The sequence below is a fragment of the Staurois parvus genome, unplaced genomic scaffold (genome assembly GCF_062004578.1).
Source record: "Staurois parvus isolate SC_StPar_1 unplaced genomic scaffold, SC_StPar_1.0 ptg000132l, whole genome shotgun sequence".
In the NCBI taxonomy this organism is placed as follows: Eukaryota; Metazoa; Chordata; class Amphibia; order Anura; family Ranidae; genus Staurois; species Staurois parvus.
Genome location: NW_028317928.1, coordinates 5919112 through 5944751, shown reverse-complemented (window position 1 = coordinate 5944751; position 25640 = coordinate 5919112). Strand labels below are relative to the sequence as shown.

General features: G+C 40.5%; 1 protein-coding gene across 1 annotated transcript; it reads left to right on the top strand.

Moving 5' to 3' along the window:
* LOC149466234 (uncharacterized) lies at positions 1-25237 on the top strand. Its single transcript, XM_089672678.1, has 4 exons — positions 1-475; positions 9366-9463; positions 9584-9695; positions 22347-25237. The coding sequence occupies exons 1-4, from the start codon at positions 442-444 to the stop codon at positions 23465-23467; spliced, it is 1365 nt and encodes a 454-aa protein (XP_089528804.1). The 5' UTR covers positions 1-441; the 3' UTR covers positions 23468-25237.
* Positions 25238-25640: the final 403 nt, after the last annotated feature.

Genomic DNA, 25640 nt, shown 5'->3' with positions numbered 1-25640 from the left:
TTCACATCTGTTTCCGCAGCCTTTTGTAGCTGGAAGCAGGCTACCCAGTGAAGTTAATGATAACTCTTTGCTTATAGGATTGCTTGTTTTAAATGGGGGCTTTAAGACTTGAACACGCGGGTTCGGATTGGCGTTTATGAACGCGCCAAAATTCTCTTATTAGGAACATTAAGTAAAACTACAGTAGGCAAGACTTGGAAATAAAAAACAAAAAAAAAATATGACATACCCGAAAACAGAGTGTAAGCGGGAACGGGCCTCACCGAAAAAGATTTGACGCATTTCGCCTGTCGTACAGGATGGGAATGGGTCTTCGAGTGAATGATGATGCTCAACGTGTCTCCTGTGTGTTCAGATCATCTGAGGGTGACACCGTTAGAAGATTCTTACACCCCCTGGACATGATTAGGAGAACACAAGCCTCTGGTCAAGGACGTCATCATGATGGCGAACCAACCGGCCCTCACATCTCCGGGTAAGAGGAGGCTTCCATTTCTTGTGATGTAAGGAAGAGTATTGAGGATCCACCTAGATAATCGCATTCTCTGACACATTGGTTTTATACCCTCAGGCCATGGCCACCCTTCTCCTGGGCCTCCAGTCAGATTATTATATTATACAGGATTTATATTTCGCCAACAGTTTGCTCAGCGCTTTACAAAATGGAGGTAGACGTTATAGTTACAATACGTTTTGGTACAAGGAGGAAACAGAGGGCCCGGCTCATTAGAGCTGATGCAGATCCCTTAACCTCCGGTTCCAAAGTTTCCCCTTAGCCACCCACAGTGCCCCCAGGCCCTCAGCCTCAACCGGACTCCCCAAATTTCCACAGTGCCCCCAGCCTCAACCGGTCTCCCCAAATTTCCACAGTGCCCCAAGCCTCAACCGGTCTTCCCAAATTTCTACAATGCCTCCAGCCTCAACCGTTCTCCCCAAAATTTGCACAGTGCCCCCCATGCCCTAAGCCTCAACCGGTCTCCCGAAATTTCCACAGAGGCCCCTAGCCTCAACCGTTCTCCCTGAAATTTCCACAGTGCCCTCAGCCTCAACCGGTCTCCCCAAATTTCCACAGTGCCCCCAGCCTCAACCGGTCTCCCTAGATTTGCAGTGTCCCCCAGGCCCTCAGCCTCAACCATTCTCCTCCAAATTTCCACAGTGCCCCCCAGGCCCTCAGCCTCAACCGGTCTTTCCAAATTTCCAGTGCCCCCCAGGACCTCAGTCTCAAGCGGTCTCCCCAAATTTCCACAGTGCCCCCAGGCCCCTAGCCTCAACCAGTCTCCCCAAATTTCCACAGTGCCCCCCAGCCTGCTGCAGAACCTCAGCCCTTCATAGTTCCTTTGACCTCCAACAGTGTCCCACCGACCTCCCACAAATCCCCCTAGCTTCTTTCAAAAAGCTTGTCCCCTACAGGGCCACCAAGTCAGCCACAGAATCCCCTAACCCAGTGTTTCTCAACCTTTTCTCAGTCAAGGCACCCTTTAAAATTCTGGACAGTCCCGAGGTACCCCATTCTAAAATTCTGGACAGTCCCGAGGCACCCCATTCTAAAATTATGGACAGTCCTGAGGCACCCCTTTCTAAAATTATGGATAGTCCTGAGGAACCCCATTCTAAAATTCTGGACAGTCCCGATGCACCCCATTCTAAAATTCTGGACAGTCCCGAGGCACCCCATTCTAAAATTCTGGACAGTCCCAAGGCACCCCATTCTAAAACTAGTATGACTAGTATTCCAGTGTTTCTCCCAAAGTTTTTCTCCATCACTGAGCTAATGTGACCCCAGTCCTGATGGAGAGGGGCAGGGGAGGGCCAAACTAGGATGCTGTGCAGGAAGCTGACATCCTCCTTATCCACTGATGATGTCATTGGTTGTCAGGACGCCGGCGGCTAGAAGGTCGTAGTGTCGCACAATGAAATCCTGAAAATGGCTTTGTGTAACTAAATGGTCGGCTTGTTCCACCCGCTGGCTTCTATGCAAGTTTTGGGCAATTTTTTTACATTTTGCCAAGGCACCCCTGAAGAAACCTCAAGGCACCCCAGGGTGCCTGGGCATCCTGGTTGAGAAAGGCTGCCCTAACCGCCTCCACAATGACATCCAAACCCATCTAGAGCCTTCCACCATTTCAAAATGTTTTGCATTCCTATACTTTTATGTTGTATGAACTTTTTTTCCTTCTCTTGTTGGGCCATGGAAGATTTTGAAAGCATTTAGATGGCCCTCTTCTCACTAAGGTTTAAAACCTCTTCTCTGATATACTATCACACTCCACAGAGCCTCTTGGACATCCCATTTCAAAACCATGGGCATTAAGATAGACTTGGTTTACCTTGGGGGTAAAAAAAAAAAATTCTCTTCGCTTCTGAGAGGTTTTTCAAAAATGTTGGAGTTGTCCTGTAGGAATTTGTGCCTATTCAGCCAAAAAAAGAATTATTGAGGTCAGGTACTGATGTTGGATGAGGAGACCCAGCTCACAATCGGCATTGCAATTCGACCCAAAGGTGTTCAGTAGGGTTGAGGTCCAGGCTCTGTACAGGACACTCCAGATCCTCCACCCCAACCTTCTCAAGCCATGTCTTTATTGTGGTGCTTTTGTGATAATTAATTATAAATAAATTGGGCTGTGTCTGACTCCCGTATATAATTAAGACGCAGTGCTTCCAGCTGTTCCGGCAAATGACTAAATTAACAATATTAACCCCTTCCCTACCGGGCACTTATACCCCCATCCTGCCCAGGCCAATTTTCAGCTTTCAGCGCTGTCGCAATTTGAATGACAACTGCGCGGTCATGCAACGCTGTACCCATATGAAATTTTTATCATTTTTTTCATATAAATAGAGCTTTCTTTTGGTGGTATGTACTCGCCGCTGGGGGTTTTATTTTTTGTGCTATAAACAAAAACAGCAAAAAATTTGAAAAAAAAGTTTTTCTTTGTTTCTGTTATAAAATTTTGCAAACAGGTAATTTTTCTCCTTCACTGATGTGTGTTGATGAGGCTGCACTGATAGGCGGCACTGAGGAGGTGGCACTGATAGGTAGCACTGATAGGCGGCAGTGATGAGCTGGCACTGATGATGCTGCACTGATATGCAACAATGATGGGCACTGATAAGCGGCAATGACTGTCAGCACTGACTGCCGGCACTGCTGAGCACTGATGGGTGGCACTGCTGGGCATTGATGGGCACAGGTGGGTGGCACTGATGGGCACAGGTGGGTGGCACGGATGGGCGGGACAGGTGGGTGACACTGCGGGGCACTGATCATCAGGGCACTCACGATCGGTGCTGATCTGACCTCTGACAACTGCCGGTTATCGGCAGCACTTTCCTCATGCTGTGACAGTGTGAGGAGAGTGTAGCCGATAACCAGCAACTGCATTTACCCAGTGATCTGCTGTGTCATTGGACATAGCTCATCACGTGGTAAAAGGCCGCTGTGATTGGCCTTTTACCACATCACGTGATCAGCGATCACAGAGATCGGCGGGTGTGCACCCCCAGGGGCTTGTGGGACGGCATGTTCTGGGAGGACGTCATATGACGCTCTCCCAGGACTGGACAACTGTGCTGTAGCTGTCATTTGGCTATAACGCGGTTGCCAAGCAGTTAAATAATATAGACACCTGAATAAAAATATCACCACACTGTAATTGTTCTTGAGTTCTTTTACCAGTGTGAAATATAAAAACGTGATTCTTGTGAGCTACTATGGTGTATTTTATAATTTTCTAAGGTGAATAAATAAAAAAAAATTTTTTTTTAACTAAAAGTTGTGTACTTAATTAAACGTACTGGTGTATGTGATGTGAAAAATTATTAAAAGAAGAGTCTTGCTGTTTTCCAGAGACCTAGTTTCCTGGATTCGGATGGATGGATGGACTTATCCCACTCTCCTTTAGGGGGTCTCTCCTCTCCTTATAGATTTATCTCTCCATGTGTGTGTGTGAATGTCATGTAATCAAAGAATATAATATAGTGCCTTATCTCCTCATTTCCCCCTGATGAAGCCACGTGACCCGGTGGCGTAACATGTAGGGGAGGGGCTCTGATGTCACAACGCTTAAAGGAAAATACACGGCGAGTATAAGGAGCATGGAAAACACAGAGAGGACAAAATATTATTGCAATACAAAGCGGTTTTATGATTTTTAAAATGTGAGTGCATTATATTTAAGCCTAAGAAATACTTTTTTAAAAAGGAGATAAGGCACTATATTATATTCTTTGATTACCTGACATTCCCCTGCTGGAAAAAGGGAAATACTCCACTCATCCATCCATCTGTCTGGGACAGGGATATATATCTCCAATCATCTACAAGTCCATTTAAAGGGACACAAGCTGTTTTTGACCTCACTTAACGGTTTGGTCATAGAAATCAGCTGAGCGCACACACTGGGGAAGGAGCACATGTGGAGAACAAATCACTGTGTGGACTTTTTAATATAATTGTTTATATAATTTTTATACAACTTTATAATTTAATATTTTACGAATCGTGTAGTGGAAATAAGCACGGATTTGCAGTAGGATTACTTACATATGCTATATAAAAATTATATCTTTTGATATATATATATCTTTTACCAATGTGATTTCTTTGCCAAATATACAAATATCGCCAATTTGATTAATAAATAAATAATTTGTTTATATACAAGAAATATTTATATATTTTGTAATGCAAACTAATATACTAGAGTATTTCCTACACACAATCAAAGAATGGGCAGCCCAGTGGCTAAGTGATTAGCACTTCCTCCTGGCAGTACTAGGGTCGTCGGTTCAAATCCCAACCACGCCACCACCTGCCTGGAGTTTGCAAGTTCTCCCTGTGCCTGCGTGGGTTTCCTCCAGGTACTCCAGTTTCCTCCCACACTCCAAAGACATGCCGGTAGGTTAATTGGTGGCTGTCTAAATTGGCCCTAGTACAGTTGTGCTCAAAAGTTTACATCCCCTGGCAGAAATTGTGAAATTTTGGCATTGATATTGAAAATATGACTGATCATGCCAAAAAATGCTCTTTTATTGAAGGATGATGATCATATGAAGCCATTTATTATCAAATAGTTGCTTGGCTCCTTTTTAAATCATAATGATAACAGAAATCACCCAAATGGCCCGGATCAAAAGTTTCCCTCCCCTGGAATGTTTGGCCTTGGTACAGAGACACAAGGTGACACACACGAGTTACAATGCCAATTAGAGGTTAATGTCCCACATCTGTGGCTTTTTAAACTGCAGTTAGTGTCAGTGTATAAATAGTCAATGAGTTTGTTAGATCTTACATGAAAGCACTGACTCGGCTAGATACTGAGCCATGGGGATCAGAAAAGAACTGCTGTCAAAAGTCCTGCGTAACAAGGTAACGGAACTTTATAAAGATGGAAAAAGACATAAAAAGATGTCCAAAGCCTTGAATATGCCAATCAGTACTGTTAAATCACCTATTAAGAAGTGGAAAGTTCGGGGATGTCTTGATACCAAGCCAAGGTCAGGTAGACCAAGAAAGATTGCAGCCACAATTGACAGAAGAATTGTCTGGGATTCAAAGAAAAACCCATAGGTAACCTCAAAAGAAAAACAGGCTGCGGTGGAAAAAGATGATGTGGTTGTTTTTAAGGAGTACAATATGGTGATACTTGAACAAAAATTAGATGTTTGGTCGAGGTGCCAGAAAGAAGCTTTTACTGCACCAATGCCACAAAAACGCCCGGTTACAATATGCCTGACAACACCTTGACATGCCTAACCGGGCCTTCTTGTGTCATTGATGCAGTAAAGGCTTCTTTTTGGCACCTCGACCATGCAGCTAATTTTTGTTCAAGTGTCATCATATTGTGCTCCTTCAAAACAACCACACTATTTCCAGAGCAGTCTGTATTTTTCTTGAGGTCACCTATGTATCCCAGACAATTCTTCTGTCAATTGTGGCTGCAATCTTTCTTGGTCTACCTGACCTTGGCTTGGTATCAAGAGATCCCCGAACTTTCCACTTCTTAATAGGTGATTTAACAGTACTGATTGGCATATTCAAGGCTTTGGACATCTTTTTATGTCCTTTTCCATCTTTATAAAGTTCCATTACCTTGTTACGCAGGACTTTTGACAGTTCTTTTCTAATCCCCATGGCTCAGTATCTAGCCTAGTCAGTGCTTCCATGTAAGAGCTAACAAACTCATTTACTATTTATACACTGACAGTAATTGCAATTTAAAAAGACACAGATGTGGGACATTAACCTCTAATTGGCATTTGTGTGTCACCTTGTGTGTCTGTACCAAGACCGAACATTCCAGGGGAGGGAAACTTCTGATCCGGGCCATTTGGGTGATTTCTGTTATCATTATGATTTAAAAAGGAGCCAAACAACTATTTGATAATAAATGGCTTCATATGATCATCATCCTTCAATAAAAGAGCATTTTGTGGCATGATCAGTCAAATTTTCAATATCAATGCCAAAATTTCACAATTTCTGCCAGGGTATGTAAACTTTTGAGCACAACTGTATGTGTATGTATGAATGTGAGTTAGGGACCTTAGATTGTACGCTCCTCGTGGCCGGGGACTGATGTGAATGTACAATATATATGTAAAGCGCTGCATAAATTGACGATGCTATATAAGTGCCTGAAATAAATAAATCAAAGAATAACCCACAACAGGGGCGGACTGACAACTCATGGAGCCCCCGGGCAATAGGGGATCATGGGGCCCCTGTGTCCTTGCCCAAACTCAAAAAAGCCTATGGAAAAGGTACCAGGGGCATCTCATGGGGCCCCCTACTGATCCCGGGCCCTCGGGCAGTGCCCAAGTTTCCAAATGGTCAGTCCGCCCCTGACCCACAATGAATTTCAGTTAGGTAATTCAGAAAATATATATTATAACAGAGTAAAGTAACAAAACCTTGATCTTTCAGTGATTAGCAAATATCAATTGTTAGTATTCAGTATATAATTTCCAATTCCTGCGGCTGAAGAGAAATAGGAAAATATTCCTGATATAACACACACTGAAACACTTCAAATATGTCCTAAGAAAAAATGCATGTACAGTAGACCAATTTAGAGGAAAAAAATAAAAACTCTATTCCACGATCAAAACAACCAACAAACAACAACAACCCCGGTCATTTAGCAACCAATCTCCCTATACACCATCCAATCTCAAGGGTTCAATCAGATCAATGCAATTACGTAATAATTTAGCAGTATATATATATATATGTATATATATATATATATATATATATATATATATATATATATATATATAATCACTGTGCACGATACCAGCACGACAGCACCATCAAATATTAGTACAGTTCTAGTAATGATTATGAATGAATAAAAGTTTTGGTACTCGGCCACAATATCTCACCACTCCCAGGTATAGCGTTCTCTGAGATCTTTGGGTGGAACGGCAGGTTGGTAAAAATGTTGTTTCTCTCCAATCAGCCGTTTTCTTCTTGTCAGGAAGCAAGCAAAAGTTGTCTTAGCAGGCAAAATATTTTTCTAAGATCAAAAAATGGGGTCTTTTAACCACTTCAAGTCCGGACACTTTCACCCCCTTCCTGCCCAGACCGATTTTTTAGCTTTTAACGCTTTCACACTTTGACAATTTCGCGGTTATGCAACACTGAATTTTTTAGCATTTTTTTGAGACAGATAAAACTTTATTTTGGTGGTATTTATTCACCACTGGGATTTTTATTTATTTGCTATATAAATGAAAAAGTCCAAACATTTTGAAAAAAAAAATATTTTTCTTATAACATTTTGCAAATAAATAATCTTTCTTTATAAATCTTAGCCAAAATGTATTCATCTTTCTTTTTAGTAAACAGAAAAAAAAAAAAATTAGTTTGTAACCAAAAATTATAATTTTTCAAAAAATGTTTTACATTTTTATTTTTTTTTTATAATATTATTCATGGGTATTTTGTTTTTTTTTTACATACTGTTACTCTAGCAGTACAGTGTCACCATGGTGTCACTGTACTACTTGTGGGAGTGATGAAGATTTTTTTTTTTTACACTGATTACTTTTACACCCATAAAGGCTGTAAAAGCAATCATTTCTCCTTCTCTCTGGCTGCATTCCTGCAGCCATTGAGAAATACTGTGAGAGCTGTGATTGGTCACAGCTTGTCACATGGTACAAGGCTGTTGTGAATATCCCTGTACCATGTGATCTCTGTGATCATTCACAGATTTCACACGTAGTAAGCAATAATGTCAGGAAGAGACATCTTGCTTACTACTATTCATGTGATCACTGATTGGCCAATCAGTGATCACATGATTGGGACCTCACACAGAGGGGGAGAAAATACCTAGATCAAGATTTGATCTAGTTCAGTGCCAGGGTTAGTGTTTGGGTCAAGGTCAGGATCAAAGGTCAAGGTCAAAAGGTCAGGATTTAAAAAACAATTTGGTATCAGTGTCAGTGTGTTTTAGGTAAAAAAAAAAAAGACAAAAACAAAATGCACACTATTGTTTCTGGGCTGTACTACGGGTACAAACAACAAATAACATACACATATATGGTATCGCTGCGATCATCAAGAGCTGGAGAATTTATTTTGGGTTGTTCTTTGGTGGGAGGTTATGGTAGTAACAAGAAACACACACCTAAATATAAAAAAATAAAAAATTTTAACTGTTTTGGGACAGTTTTCCTTTGATAATAAAAAAAAATCAGGAGATATCCATTACCATTTACCACCAAATGAAAGCACAGTTTGTCCTGAAAAAAACACGGTATAATTCACCTGGATGTACAAAGTAGTTGTGATGATATGTACGGTTTTACACATGTCCACGTTGCAAAATTGTGCTTAGGTATTTAGATTTGTTTTACCCTTAGGCGTGAAGGGGTTAAGTATCAAAATCCTAACATTATGGACAGTAGTAGATATTACTACCACCACTCCAAGATTCAACTGCTGCAGGCTTGTTGAGTACAGGTCTTCAGATCCCATCCACACTCCATCAGAATACAATTCCAAGAAGAGAAGACAGCGTGCCAAAAATATAGAAAGTTTATTTAGCCTTAGAAAGAGTGCAACACATCCTCATCTAGAGACTGATCCTCTCCTCGAAATGTTTCACTCTCTTCCTGGCCATGACTTCATGGAGCTGACTTTGTACAAAGGGTCACAGTCATGCTGGGGAAAAAAAGGTAAGTCTGCAAACTGTTACCACGAGGTTGCAATTGTCTAAAATGTCTTTGTATGTTTTAGCATTAACCGTACCCTTCAGTGGAAACATCTAATAATTTCGAGAAGGGTCCACATAGTTTTGGCCATATAAAAACATAGAAACATTTTTTTCAGTCAATGTGTGTATTGCCTACAGATGGATCCAGTAACAGAAATATCCCAGAGAGATGTCCCCGTCCTCTATATTCCCGGGACTCCACACAGGAACATCAGGAGATCCCTCAAAACGATAAGGTAGGTGGCTGATAATTTACGAAACACCAAGCTGGGTCAATTACTTATGTTCTAATTTTGTTTCTTAAATCACTCAAAATGAAATATTAATTTAGTAAAATTGTTTTGTGTGTTATCTAGGGTGACGGCCTGATTGTTGTCAAAGTTGAAGTGAAGGAGGAAGCAGAAGAACCATATGTGGGAGAGGATGAGTTGCGCAAGGAGGAGGAAGTTCCTCCAGAGATTGGCCAAGGTGAGACGGAATCAATAAATCCAGAGAAGAGTCCCAGATTCTCCTTGTTAGGTCACAACAATCTCTTCTTCTCTGACCTCCTCTGTCAGTAGACCGTAATGGGGAGACAGTTGTGCCCAGTGGGGGGGTCAGGGGCCATAAGCTTCTGGCTATCCCACCTCACATAATCTCCAAGATGGGAACCAGGCTGATGGCACAAAATTTCTTATTTCCTGTTTTGACTATATGAAAGGAAGTGAACGGAAATTTCCCCAATGGGAAACAGATGGAGAACAAATTGACAGGGAGTATAACCCGCTTATCCTATCCAAATTGTATAAAAGGGGAGGTGCGCATGCACGAGTGGATGGAGCAGATGTCCCGGTGATCTGCTCCGCACCCTCCCGGCACATCCAGCGCTCTACAGCAGGCACCAGACCTCGCCCGAGCTCTGCATAAGTTCAGGTCAGTACCGGGCATTACAGGGCTCTTTCCCATGCTTGGTCGTGCAGCTAGAAGGAGCCGAAGCGGCTCGCAGAACCAGATCCCGTGGCGGGCAGGGGAGGCAATTTGCGGTCGTCTTCGGTCCCATAACCTACAGTTCATCCCTAAAGGCTAACCCACTGCCCCAGAGGACCAAGGCTGGCAGTTCCTGCAGTGGGGACTGTGTTCTGGGCACTGTGGCTTCTACTAAGGGGGTGAGTGATCTTCTACAATCCCTTAATCCTTCCAATAGTCCTGCTGCTTCTCCATCACAGGCTTCGGCCTGTTCCCTAGGCCATGACTCCCACACCTCCTCTGTTCTGGATAAGGAGATGGCTGACATATTCCTCAAAGTAGTGGTGTGGACCCTGATCTGGACAGCCCTGCGGGATCCCCAGCACTTCCACCTGTCCCACCGCAGTATTCAGGGGACGCAGTCCTTATCGCCCGTTTTGCTGATCTGTTACAACGGGAATTGGATAAGGCTACTACTAAATTAGCGGTGGATTTAAAGTAGGACTTCCAGGAATTAGTCCAACATTTGGATAGTATTGAATCTAAAGTAGACGCAACATGCCATAATGTGTCCCAAAATTCCCATATGATTTCTGAGCTACAATATGATTACTGAGCTACAAAACCAACTGGAAGCTTACTCTAAAATAGACAATCTGGAAAACCGTGCCCCACTGTACAATTTCCGTATCCGGGGGCTGGTCAAAGATCTTGCTGGCCTTACTCCGTCTCTTATGCGATCTGCAGTGCCAGAGATAAATGATCTCCACATGCAGATTGACTGCATCCACAGGGCACTGATTCCGCCCAGACCGGAGGGGCCTCCTAGAGACGTTATTATCAAGCCACACTTTTTCCGGGTCAAGGAAGCGGTCATGAAGTATGCTAGAGAAAATACAGACATGAAACTTGCTGGATACAAAATTCAAATCTTTTCTCCAACTACCATCCTGAAAAGAAGATCTTTCAAACCATGACTATCCTCCCTGGTACAGTGGGACATTCGCTGTCGGTGGGCTTATCCATTTCAGCTTCAAATTACCTACAATGGAAAACCCTATGCTTTCTCCACATTTCACGAAGACGAAAAGATCCTGCTCCAACTGGGTTTAATCTCCCATAGTCCTTCATCCCACACCCAACTGAGATCCCATGCCCGCCTCCGCCACTGTTGCCACTTTGGTCTGCCTCAACATCGAAGAAGATGAAGTCATACCATAAAACTACTTGAGAACTCTTCATTGCAGTGTTTTGGGCTTTCTGTGAGGTAGCTTCTCCATGGTTTCCTATTGGAACATTAGCTACCACTGTTAGCTCATTTCCCCCTCCTCCCCTCCTCCGCCCCTTTTAATTTCTTCTTTTTTCTTTCCTACCTTTCCCCTTTCCTTCCCCCCTCCCCCCTTGGTTCCCCCCCCCCCCTTTTTTTTTCTTCTTTTTTCTTTCCTTTCTTTCCCCCCTTGGTTCCCCCGTTTTTTTTCCCTACAACTCTATGTTTTGCCACGCAAATTGTACATTTATGACTATTTCATTGAGGTTTTTATATATCTATCACTCTATGTTCTTGTGAGCTACTGGTTTGAATTGATGTTTTATATTGTGTTCTTTTTTGTGCTAGGAGGTGTCTATGTGCCCTTTCAGATTGGAGGATTCTCCCCAGAGGTTGATCTTTGGGTAGACCCCTTCCTTTTCAGGGCTATAGCCCTGGACTACTTGGTAATGATTTTTCTGTTGCTATAATGTACATTGCAAGGTTCCCTTTGACACTGAGTTATGGGTACCCCAAGTGTCTTGCTTCTCTTCTTTTTCTATGTTTTCTCCCTTCTTTCCTCTCCTTTTTTCTGAGGGTCGGCCATGTTCTCCATTGAATACTCATGGTTTCTACTGTGCTGTGGAGGTGGGCGAGCCTGTCTACTTATCGGTCTTTTGTGACTATTCATGTCCTCCCAACGGTCTGATAAAGGTGTAATTTGATTGCTTTCTCATAATGTCCAGGGATTTGGTTCTCCTTCTAAATGTATTAAAGCCTTCCATCATTATTGCTCCTTAGTAGCTGACGTTGTGGCCCTCCAGGTGATGCATTTCCTCCCTTCTTTTTACTCCACGATACATGCATAAAGACTATCCTGTATTCTACTTTGCTAATGCTTCAGAGAGGAAGAGGGGAGTTGCGCTATGTCTGTCCTGGTGTTTATCTTTTACTGAAATGAAAGTAATTAAGGATCGGGAGAGACGCTATCTTTTGGTGAAAGGGCATTTAGGAGAAACTTGGTCACCTTCTTGGTTTATTATGCTCCAAATGCTAATCAGGTGGGGGGGTTTTCACTTCCTACTCAGTTCTTTGGCCCCGGAGTTTGAGGACGATGTTATATTGGCTGGAGATTCTAACTTAGCATTGGACCAGATGTTGGATAGATCCCGTGCCGCCATGCTTAGATCCCCTTCCAGACAGAGCCGCAAGTTTGCCCAGCTATTATTTCACTATGATTTAGTCGACGGCTGGAGAGAAGCTAACCCAACTTCCCAAGACTATTCTCATTTCTCCAAAGCTCATAATTGTTATTTCCGCATTGATCATATATTTATTCTCATGAGACTACTACCTAAATTAGTTACTAAGATTGTTTCTGGATCTTGGTCTGATCACGATCCAGTCCTCTTAATGCTTTCTACCTTGACGAACAAGACGGCTAACCCTCTTTGGTGTCTTAATGAATCTCTCTTGAGCAATGTATCCTATTGTCTTGATATTTCAGCTCATCTGAAATTCTATTTTGAAAGTAATAAGGCAGAGGACACGAATCCTGCTATCAATTGGGCGGCCCTTAAGGCCTCGGTTAGGGGCTTTCTTATTCAACTATTCTCCCGACTTAAAAAGGCTCGTGATGGATTAATTTTGGCTAAATCCAAAGCTTATACTGATCTTGCTGCCCAACATAAACAGACACCCGACCCTGACTTATTAGCTAAACTTGATCAGGCTCGCTTGGAACTTAACTTATGCCTCACTACTACAGCAGATAAACAGTTACGTTGTGCTAATCATACATTTTTCACGTGGCGGGATAGGCCAGGCTCCCTGTTGGCACGTAAATTGTCTCCTAGAAACTCCCATATAGCTCTTCCTAAAATTAGACTGGTACTATATCCAAGGACCCTGGTAAAATTCTGATAGAATTCCATTCTCTTTATACTGCCCTTTATTGTCAACCTCGAGACAATGCCTCCCCAACCGTTAACCATTTCCTGACATCTTTGACTCTTCCATCTCTCCAGGAGGCCCATAGAGACCTGATGGACCAACCTATTACTTGTGAGGAGATCCAGAATCACCGGGACCTGATAGTCTTCCTTATAATTATTATAAAACCTTCTCTGATCTTTTGATTCCACATATGGCTCATTACTTTAATCATCTGCAGGATAGGGGTGTGGTACCATTTGATGAGAATAGAACATATATGTCATTCCCAAACCTAACAAAGATACCACTGCTGTTCCTAATTACCATCCTATTTCTCTGATCAATGGCAAACAAAAGATCCTCACTAAGGTTTTGGCTTTGCGCTTTAATACGTTTCTGGCAAACTACATTCATGATAGTTACATAGATAGTCTGGCTGAAAAAAGACAAAAGTCCATCCAGTTCAACCATTTAAAAAAAAAAGTTATCATCCTACACCCACAGTTGATCCAGAGGAAGGCAAAAAAAACCCCGCAAAGCACGATCCAATTTGCTCCTGCAGGGAAAAAAGTTCCTTCCTGATCCCCCGAGAGGCAATCGGATATTCCCTGGATCAACTTTATCTTTATCTCCATTTATAATACATAAGGGGGATATAATCTCCGTGTATAATACATAAGGGGGATATGATCTCCGTGTATAATACATAAGGGGGATATGATCTCCGTGTATAATACATAAGGGGGATATGATCTCCATGTATAATACATAAGGGGGATATGATCTCTATGTATAATACATAAGGGGGGGATATGATCACCATGTATAATACATAAGGGGGATATGATCTCCATGTATAATACATAAGGGGGGATATGATCTCCATGTATAATACATAAGGGGGATATGATCACCATGTATAATACATAAGGGGGATGTGATCTCCATGTTTAATACATAAGGGGGGATATGATCTCCATGTATAATACATAAGGGGGATATGATCACCATGTATAACACATAAGGGGGGATATGATCTCTATGTATAATACATAAGGGGGATGTGATCTCCATGTATAATACATAAGGGGGGATATGATCACCATGTATAACACATAAGGGGGGATATGATCTCTATGTATAATACATAAGGGGGGGATATGATCACCATGTATAATACATAAGGGGGGGATATGATCACCATGTATAATACATAAGGGGGATATGAGCTCCATGTATAATACATAAGGGGGGATATGATCTCCATGTATAATACATAAGGGGGATATGATCACCATGTATAATATATAAGGGGGGATATGATCATCATGTATAATACATAAGGGGGGGATATGATCAACATGTATAATACATAAGGGGGGATATGATCAACATGTATAATACATAAGGGGGGATATGATCACCATGTATAATACATAAGCGGGAATATGATCTCCATGTATAATACATATGGGGGTATATGATCTCCATGTATAATACATATGGGGGGATATGATCTCCATATATAATACATAAGGGGGGATATGATCTCCATGTATAATACATAAGGGGGATATGATCTCCATGTAGAATACATATGGGGGGGATATGATCTCCATGTATAATACATAAGGGGGATATGATCACCATGTATAACACATAAGGGGGGATATGATCTCTATGTATAATACATAAGGGGGGGATATGATCACCATGTATAATACATAAGGGGGATATGATCTCCATGTAGAATACATATGGGGGGGATATGATCTCCATGTATAATACATAAGGGGGATATGATCTCCATGTATAATACATAAGGGGGATATGATCTCTATGTATAATACATAAGGGGGGGATATGATCACCATGTATAATACATAAGGGGGATATGATCTCCATGTATAATACATAAGGGGGGATATGATCTCCATGTATAATACATAAGGGGGATATGATCACCATGTATAATACATAAGGGGGATGTGATCTCCATGTTTAATACATAAGGGGGGATATGATCTCCATGTATAATACATAAGGGGGATATGATCACCATGTATAACACATAAGGGGGGATATGATCTCTATGTATAATACATAAGGGGGATGTGATCTCCATGTATAATACATAAGGGGGGATATGATCACCATGTATAACACATAAGGGGGGATATGATCTCTATGTATAATACATAAGGGGGGGATATGATCACCATGTATAATACATAAGGGGGGGATATGATCACCATGTATAATACATAAGGGGGATATGAGCTCCATGTATAATACATAAGGGGGGATATGATCTCCATGTATAATACATAAGGGGGATATGATCACCATGTATAATATATAAGGGGGGATATGATCATCATGTATAATACATAAGGGGGGGATATGATCAACATGTATAATACATAAGGGGGGATATGATCAACATGTATAATACATAAGGGGGGATATGATCACCATGTATAATACATAAGCGGGAATATGATCTCCATGTATAATACATATGGGGGTATATGATCTCCATGTATAATACATATGGGGGGATATGATCTCCATATATAATACATAAGGGGGGATATGATCTCCATGTATAATACATAAGGGGGATATGATCTCCATGTAGAATACATATGGGGGGGATATGATCTCCATGTATAATACATAAGGGGGATATGATCACCATGTATAACACATAAGGGGGGATATGATCTCTATGTATAATACATAAGGGGGGGATATGATCACCATGTATAATACATAAGGGGGATATGATCACCATGTATAATATATAAGGGGGGATATGATCATCATGTATAATACATAAGGGGGGATATGATCAACATGTATAATACATAAGGGGGGATATGATCAACATGTATAATACATAAGGGGGGATATGATCAACATGTATAATACATAAGGGGGGATATGATCACCATGTATAATACATAAGGGGGATATGATCTCCATGTATAATACATAAGGGGGGATATGATCACCATGTATAATACATAAGGGGGGATATGATCTCCATGTATAATACATAAGGGGGGATATGATCTCCATGTTTAATACATAAGGGGGGATATGATCTCCATGTATAATACATAAGGGGGATATGATCTCCATGTATAATACATAAGCGGGAATATGATCTCCATGTATAATACATAAGGGGGATATGATCTCCATGTAGAATACATATGGGGGGGATATGATATCCATGTATAATACATAAGGGGGGGGATATGATTACCATGTATAATACATAAGGGGGATATGATCTCCATGTATAATACATAAGTGGGGGATATGATCACCATGTATAATACATAAGGGGGAATATGATCTCCATCTATAATACATAAGGGGGGATATGATCTCCATGTATAATACAAAAGGGGGGATATAATCTCCATGTATAATACATATGGGGGTATATGATCTCCATCTATAATACATATGGGGGGATATGATCTCCATGTATAATACATAAGGGGGGATATGATCTCCATGTATAATACATAAGGGGGGATATGATCACCATGTATAACACATAAGGGGGGATATGATCTCTATGTATAATACATAAGGGGGGGATATGATCACCATGTATAATACATAAGGGGGGATATGAGCTCCATGTATAATACATAAGGGGGGATATGATCTCCATGTATAATACATAAGGGGGATATGATCACCATGTATAATATATAAGGGGGGATATGATCATCATGTATAATACATAAGGGGGGGATATGATCAACATGTATAATACATAAGGGGGGATATGATCAACATGTATAATACATAAGGGGGGATATGATCACCATGTATAATACATAAGGGGGGATATGATCTCCATGTATAATACATAAGCGGGAATATGATCTCCATGTATAATACATATGGGGGTATATGATCTCCATGTATAATACATATGGGGGGATATGATCTCCATGTATAATACATAAGGGGGATATGATCTCCATGTAGAATACATATGGGGGGGATATGATCTCCATGTATAATACATAAGGGGGATATGATCACCATGTATAACACATAAGGGGGGATATGATCTCTATGTATAATACATAAGGGGGGGATATGATCACCATGTATAATACATAAGGGGGATATGATCTCCATGTATAATACATAAGGGGGGATATGATCTCCATGTATAATACATAAGGGGGATATGATCACCATGTATAATATATAAGGGGGGATATGATCATCATGTATAATACATAAGGGGGGATATGATCACCATGTATAATACATAAGGGGGATATGATCTCCATGTATAATACATAAGGGGGGATATGATCAGCATGTATAATACATAAGGGGGGATATGATCTCCATGTATAATACATAAGGGGGGATATGATCTCCATGTTTAATACATAAGGGGGGATATGATCTCCATGTATAATACATAAGGGGGATATGATCTCCATGTATAATACATAAGCGGGAATATGATCTCCATGTATAATACATAAGGGGGATATGATCTCCATGTAGAATACATATGGGGGGGATATGATATCCATGTATAATACATAAGGGGGGATATGATTACCATGTATAATACATAAGGGGGATATGATCTCCATGTATAATACATAAGTGGGGGATATGATCACCATGTATAATACATAAGGGGGAATATGATCTCCATCTATAATACATAAGGGGGGATATGATCTCCATGTATAATACAAAAGGGGGGGATATAATCTCCATGTATAATACATAAGGGGGAATATGATCTCCATGTATAATACATATGGGGGTATATGATCTCCATGTATAATACATATGGGGGGATATGATCTCCATGTATAATACATAAGGGGGGATATGATCTCCATGTATAATACATAAGGGGGATATGATCTCCATGTAGAATACATATGGGGGGATATGATCTCCATGTATAATACATAAGGGGGATATGATCACCATGTATAACACATAAGGGGGGATATGATCTCTATGTATAATACATAAGGGGGGGATATGATCACCATGTATAATACATAAGGGGGGATATGATCTCCATGTATAATACATAAGGGGGATATGATCACCATGTATAATATATAAGGGGGGATATGATCATCATGTATAATACATAAGGGGGGATATGATCAACATGTATAATACATAAGGGGGGTATGATCTCCATGTATAATACATAAGGGGGGATATGATCTCCATGTATAATACATAAGGGGGGATATGATCTCCATGTATAATACATAAGGGGGATATGATCTCCATGTATAATACATAAGGGGGGATATGATCTCCATGTATAATACATAAGGGGGGATATGATCAACATGTATAATACATAAGGGGGGATATGATCACCATGTATAATACATAAGGGGGATATGATCTCCATGTATAATACATAAGGGGGGGATATGATCACCATGTATAATACATAAGGGGGGGTATGATCTCCATGTATAATACATAAGGGGGGATATGATCTCCATGTTTAATACATAAGGGGGAATAAGATCTCCATGTATAATACATAAGGGGGATATGATCTCCATGTAGAATACATATGGGGGGGGATATGATATCCATGTATAATACATAAGGGGGGGATATGATTACCATGTATAATACATAAGGGGGATATGATCTCCATGTATAATACATAAGGGGGGATATGATCTCCATGTATAATAGATATGGGGGGATATGATCTCCATGTATAATACATAAGGGGAAATATGATCTCCATCTATAATACATAAGGGGGGATATGATCTCCATGTATAATACAAAAGGGGGGGATATAATCTCCATGTATAATACATAAGGGGGATATGATCTCCATGTATAATACATAAGGGGGGATATGATCTCCATGTATAATACATAAGCGGTAATATGATCTCCATGTATAATACATAAGGGGGGATATGATCTCCATGTATAATAGATATGGGGGGATATGATCTCCATGTATAATACATAAGCGGGAATATGATCTCCATGTATAAATACATAAGGGGGGATATGATCTCCATGTATAATACATAAGGGGGGGATATGATCTCCATGTATAATACATAAGGGGGGATATGATCTCCATGTATAATACATAAGGGGGGATATGATCTCCATGTATAATACATAGGGGGGGATATGATTACCATGTATAATACATAAGCGGGAATATGATCTCCATGTATAATACATATGGGGGGATATGATCTCCATGTATAATACATATGGGGGGATATGATCTCCATGTATAATACATAAGGGGGGATATGATCTCCATGTATAATACATAAGGGGGGATATGATCTCCATGTATAATACATAAGCGGGAATATGATCTCCATGTATAATACATATGGGGGGATATGATCTCCATGTATAATACATAAGGGGGGATATGATTACCATGTATAATACATAAGCGGGAATATGATCTCCATGTATAATACATATGGGGGGATATGATCTCCATGTATAATACATATGGGGGGATATGATCTCCATGTATAATACATAAGGGGGGATATGATCTCCATGTATAATACATAAGGGGGGATATGATCTCCATGTATAATACATAAGCGGGAATATGATCTCCATGTATAATACATATGGGGGGACATGATCTCCATGTATAATACATATGGGGGGATATGATCTCCATGTATAATACATAAGGGGGATATGATCTCCATGTATAATACATAAGGGGGATATGATCTCCATGTATAATACATAAGGGGGGATATGATCTTCATGTATAATACATAAGAGGGATATGATCTCCATGTATAATACATAAGGGGGGATATGATCTCAATGTATAATACATATGGGGGGATATGATCTCCATGTATAATACATATGGGGGGATATGATCTCCATGTATAATACATAAGGGGGGATATGATCTCCATGTATAATACATAAGGGGGGATATGATCTCCATGTATAATACATAAGGGGGGGGGATATGATATCCATGTATAATACATAAGGGGGGGATATGATCTCTATGTATAATACATAAGGGGGGATATGATCACCATGTATTATACATAAGGGGGGATATGATCTCCATGTATAATACATAAGGAGGGATATGATCACCATGTATAATACATAAGGGGGGATATGATCTCCATGTATAATACATAAGGGGGGATATGATCACCATGTATAATACATAAGGGGGATATGATCTCCATGTATAATACATAAGAGGGGATATGATCTCCATGTATAATACATAAGGGGGGTATGATCTCCATGTATAATACATAAGGGGGGTATGATCTCCATGTATAATACATAAGGGGGGGAATATGATCTCCATGTATAATACATAAGGGGGGATATGATCTCCATGTATAAATACATCAGTGGTTCATATAGTGAACTCGGTGTAGAGTTATTCACCCTGAGGTCATCACAGAGGACAAGGGGGCGCTCTTTACGTCTGGGGGAAAAGAAATTTAATCTCCAAACACAGAAAGGATCATGCTTTGCTGGTTTTTTTGCCTTCCTCTGGATCAACTGTGGGTGTAGGATTATAATTTTTTTTTTTTTTTTATGGTTGAGCTGGATGGACTTTTGTCTTTTTTCAGCCAGACTAACTATGTAACTATGTAAAAAATAAACTCAATTAGATCATGATTAATGATAAGCTCACCTGTATTCTTACTAAGAATGCCTCATAATTCAACAGTATTTGGGAACCATGGATTCGATACTTTTCCGTTTTTTAAAAAACTTCTGGTTGATCCTCCTTTACTCTACTCTTTCTTTATTCTCCTTCTCCCTTACTTCATCACTATTGTTTTCTGTGGTTTTGATTCCAACATTTCACCGTTTTGTAATATATACTGGGATCTGATTAAGGACTGAATCATTTTGGGGTCACTTAATTCTCATTGTGCATTCTGTGCCGGACTTTTGTTTCCTGTTGTGATTTATCTTGGTCTCTAATTTGTGCCGGAGGGATTGCTCAGTCTCATACCTAATTGCTCAGTCCGTTTCTCCATCCTTTTATTTTATGATTGTATCATTTATTCTTGCATGGACTTATTATTTGAAATCTTGACACTCACAATTGTGGGTTTTGTTACTCTGTATGCTGTTTCTTTATTTCATAAAAACATTCAAATACAAATTGGATAAAAGGCTTTACCCACTTCCCGTCAGGCCCATGTATATAAACTGCCAGATGGGAGCAGTGCAGAGGCGGGTTGCCGTTCATAAAGGTATTTCTCAATGGCTGCAAGAATGCAGCCAGAGAGAAGGAGAAATGATTGCTTTTACAGCTTTTATAGGTGCAAAAGCAATCAGTGTAAAAAAAAAAATTCTTCATCTCCCCTCACAAATAGTACAGTGTCACTTTGGTGATACTGTACTACTAGGGTGACGGTATGTTAAAAAAAAAAAACCTATAAATAATAATATAAAAAAAAAATAAAAATGTAAAAACAATTTTTGAAAAATTATAATTTTTGGTTATAAACTAATTTGGGTTATTTTTTTTTTTTACTAATAAGATAGATTAATACATTTTTGACCAAGATTTATGAAGAAAGATTATTTATTTGCAACATTTTATAAGAAAAACACTTTTTCAAAATTTATGGACTTTTTCATTTATATAGCAAAAAAAATAAAAATCCCTGTGGTGAATAAATACAACCAAAATAAAATTTTATCTGAATCAAAAAAATGCTAAAAAATTCATACAGTGTCTCATGACTGCGCAATTGTCATTCAAAGTGTGATGGCGCTGAAATCTGAAAATTGGCCTGGACAGGAAGGGGATAAAAGTGTCCGGACTTGAAGTGGTTAAAGCATTTCTCTGGCAGTATTTATGTTTTAGGAATTTTATTTCGAAAAATCCTAAACTTTTTCTTTTGCATAATTTTTTTTTTTTTTATCTCCAGATGGGCGATACATTAGGAATAGCCATGAGAAATGTCCAGTTGACCCTTCAGAATCTAAAGCAGAGGACGATGATCTCCCAGAGGATTCCCGAAAAGAAAACCCCATCATCTCAGATCTCTGTCTATCTCCCAATGAAGATCTATCATCCGATCCTTCTACACATAAAGGGAATCTTCCTCAATCCCATCCTCTTAATCATTCCACTTCTGCGAAAAAAACCGAAACCCTCCCATGTTCTGAAAATGAGAATTTCCTAGAAAAAGCCGATCTTATTAAAAGAACTTGCGTAGGGTTGAAACCATATTCATGTTCTGAATGTGGAAAGTCATTTGCGTACATGTCCCGTCTCAATGCGCATAGGCAGGTTCACATAAACACAAAGCCATACGCGTGCTCCACTGACAACGACAGGAACAAGACCGATGAAAAGATTTATCCATGTCCCGAGTGTGGTAAACGTTTCAGATGGAAATCATGTCTCTCTAGGCACAAATGGTTCCATCGAGATGAAGCCCCATTCTCTTGCTCCCAGTGCGGGAAGCCTTTTAAGCTGAAGTCCAACCTAGTTCGACATCAACGAACACACACGTTGGAGAAGGCGTTCTCCTGTTCCGAATGTGGGAAATGTTTTGCAAAGAAGTCCTACCTAGACGAGCATCAGAAAAGGCACACCAGCGAGGAGCCATTTACATGTTCGGAATGTGGCAGGTCCTTCACGTTGAAATCCTACCTGGTCAAGCATCGGAAGACACACCTGGGCCAGAAGCCGTACTCCTGTTCAGAATGTGGACGGTGTTTTGCCGTAAAGGCGTGTCTGGTGGATCACTTTAGAAGCCACACGGGCGAAGGTCCCTTTTCTTGCACAGAGTGTGGGAAGTGTTTCACATACAAAACAACTCTGGCAGACCATCAAAGACTCCACACTGGAGAGAACCTCTATTCGTGTTCTGAGTGCGACAAACGTTTTACCCAAAGGAGACTTCTGGAAAAGCACCAAAGAGTTCACACGGGAGAGAAGCCTTATACGTGTTCCCAATGTGGAAAATGCTTTGCGCAGAAATCGGACCTTGGCAGGCACGAAAAACGTCACAGAGACAAGGCTGAAGGCAGGCCCACCTGAAAAGTTTTAGCTGTTTGGAGAGCAGCCACAGACATTTGTTTGTGGTTTAATGGCCTGTCATCCTACTGGAAAGAACACCTACCCCCTTTGTCCTGGTATAACTATGAAAGGCCAAGCTTTGCCACTAGAGGAGCGCAAGCATGCAGAATGCAGATAGGCTGGTGACAATGGTAGCTCAGTCTGGCTTGACCATTCTCAAGATAAGGGAGAGATATTTTAATTGACGTCAAAGACAACAGTAAATCCTTAGTAGAAAATCTGCCCACTTTCTTGTTTGGGTGGAGTTGCCTTTTCTGTGTGCCTGACACAATGGAAATGCATCAGGTACATTTTAATATTCCATTTGTAGAAATTTAGGCGGCCTCAAATCTCCATATTTATTGACCATAGCCCTTCGGTCACACCTATCACAATGCCACTACCACTTTTAAAGATGACCCCCATACATGGCCACGTCTTCGGACCATCGTGAAGAGCCCATTCATCAGATAGGCCAGTGACAACGATAGCTCAGCTTGGCTTGACCATTCTTGAGATGAGGGATATATATTTTCATTGATTTGCAGACAACAGTAAAGCCTTAGTAGGAAATGAAATTGGCCCACCTTCTTGTTTGGGTGAAGTTGCCTCTTCTTTGTGCCTGGCACATGGAAAATGCATCAGATCACAAAGCCAATCCCACCTTTTAAGATGACCCCCATACATGGCCATGTCTTCGGAAATCGTGAAGAGCCCATTCATCAGATAGGCCAGTGACAACGATAGCTGAGCTTGGCTTGACCATTTTTGAGATGAGGGAGATATATTTTCATTGATTCGCAGACAACAGTAAGGCCTTAGTAGGAAATTAAATTGGCCCACCTTCTTGTTTGTATGAAGTTTCCTCTTCTCTGTGCCTGGCACATGGAAAATGCATCAGATCACAATGCCAATCCCACCTTTAAAGATGACCCCCATACATGGCCACGTCTTCAGACCATCGTGAAGAGCCTATTCATCAGATAGGCCAGTGACAATAGCTGAGCTTGGCTTGACCATTCTTGAGATGAGGGAGAGATATTTTCATTGATTCGCAGACAACAGTAAAGTCTTAGAAGGAAATGAAATTGGCCCACCTTGTTTGTATGACGTTGCCTCTTCTCTGTGCCTGGTACATGGAAAATGTATCAGATCACAAAGCCAATCCCACCTTTAAAGATGACCCCCATACATGGCCACATCTTCGGACCATCATGAAGAGCTCATTCGTCAGATAAGCCAGTGACAGCGATAGCTGAGCTTGACTTGACCATTCTTGAGATGAGGGAGAGATGTTTTCATTGAATCGCAGACAACAGTAAAGCCTTAGTAGGAAATGAAATTGACCCACCTTCTTGTTTGGGTGAAGTTGCCTCTTCTCTGTGCCTGGCACATGGAAAATGCACCAGATACAGTTTTGGAAGTGAAATTGGCCCACCTTCTTATTTGGGTGAAGTTGCCTCTTCTCTGTGCCTGGCACATGGAAAATGCACCAGATACAGTTTTGGAAATGAAATTGGCCCATCTTCTTGTTTGGGTGATGTTGCCTTTTTTCTGTGCCTGGCACCTGGAACATGCACCAGATACAGTTTTGTGACCCATTTGTGGAAATTTAGGATAACTCCAATTCCTATATTTATTGACCCCAGCCTTAAGGGGACAACTATCACAATGTCCTGCCATAAAGGTGATTAGGCTGATAAGCTGGTTCTTTGGACCATTGTGAAGAGTCAGTTCCTCAAAAAAGATGACGGGGGGGGGGGGGGGGGGGGTGGAGGGCTTATGGTTAGAAGAGGGTGACAAGGGTGAGCCTGAGAAGAAGTAGAATAGGTAGAATCAAGGACAACGAAAATCCTATAAAATAGAACTGTAACCTTTTTACTGTTTTTTTAGCTATATGTGACAATACACATCCTAATGGAAGGAATAGTAATGTGTGCCAATGTTTTGTTTTGTTTTTTTAAAACTGATTTCTGTATACAGTTTGTAATATGTATATATGTAAAATATCAGTAGGGTATCAGCATGCGTCAGTTATAATATAACCAAACCCAAAACAATTTTTCTAGTTTTTGAGTAGAGAAATAATTCAAGTTTATTTTATTTTTATTTTTTTTACTGTGTCCCAGATTTTCCTTCACTTCTTGCCTTGAAG

Excerpts from the sequence above, each read along its gene's own strand:
- LOC149466234 (XM_089672678.1), top strand. The coding sequence starts at position 442 with ATGATGGCGAACCAACCGGCCCTCACATCTCCGG. Across the intron at positions 9,464-9,583 it reads AGATCCCTCAAAACGATAAG|GGTGACGGCCTGATTGTTGT; the intron begins GTAGGTGGCTGA and ends TGTGTTATCTAG. Across the intron at positions 9,696-22,346 it reads TCCTCCAGAGATTGGCCAAG|ATGGGCGATACATTAGGAAT; the intron begins GTGAGACGGAAT and ends TTTTATCTCCAG.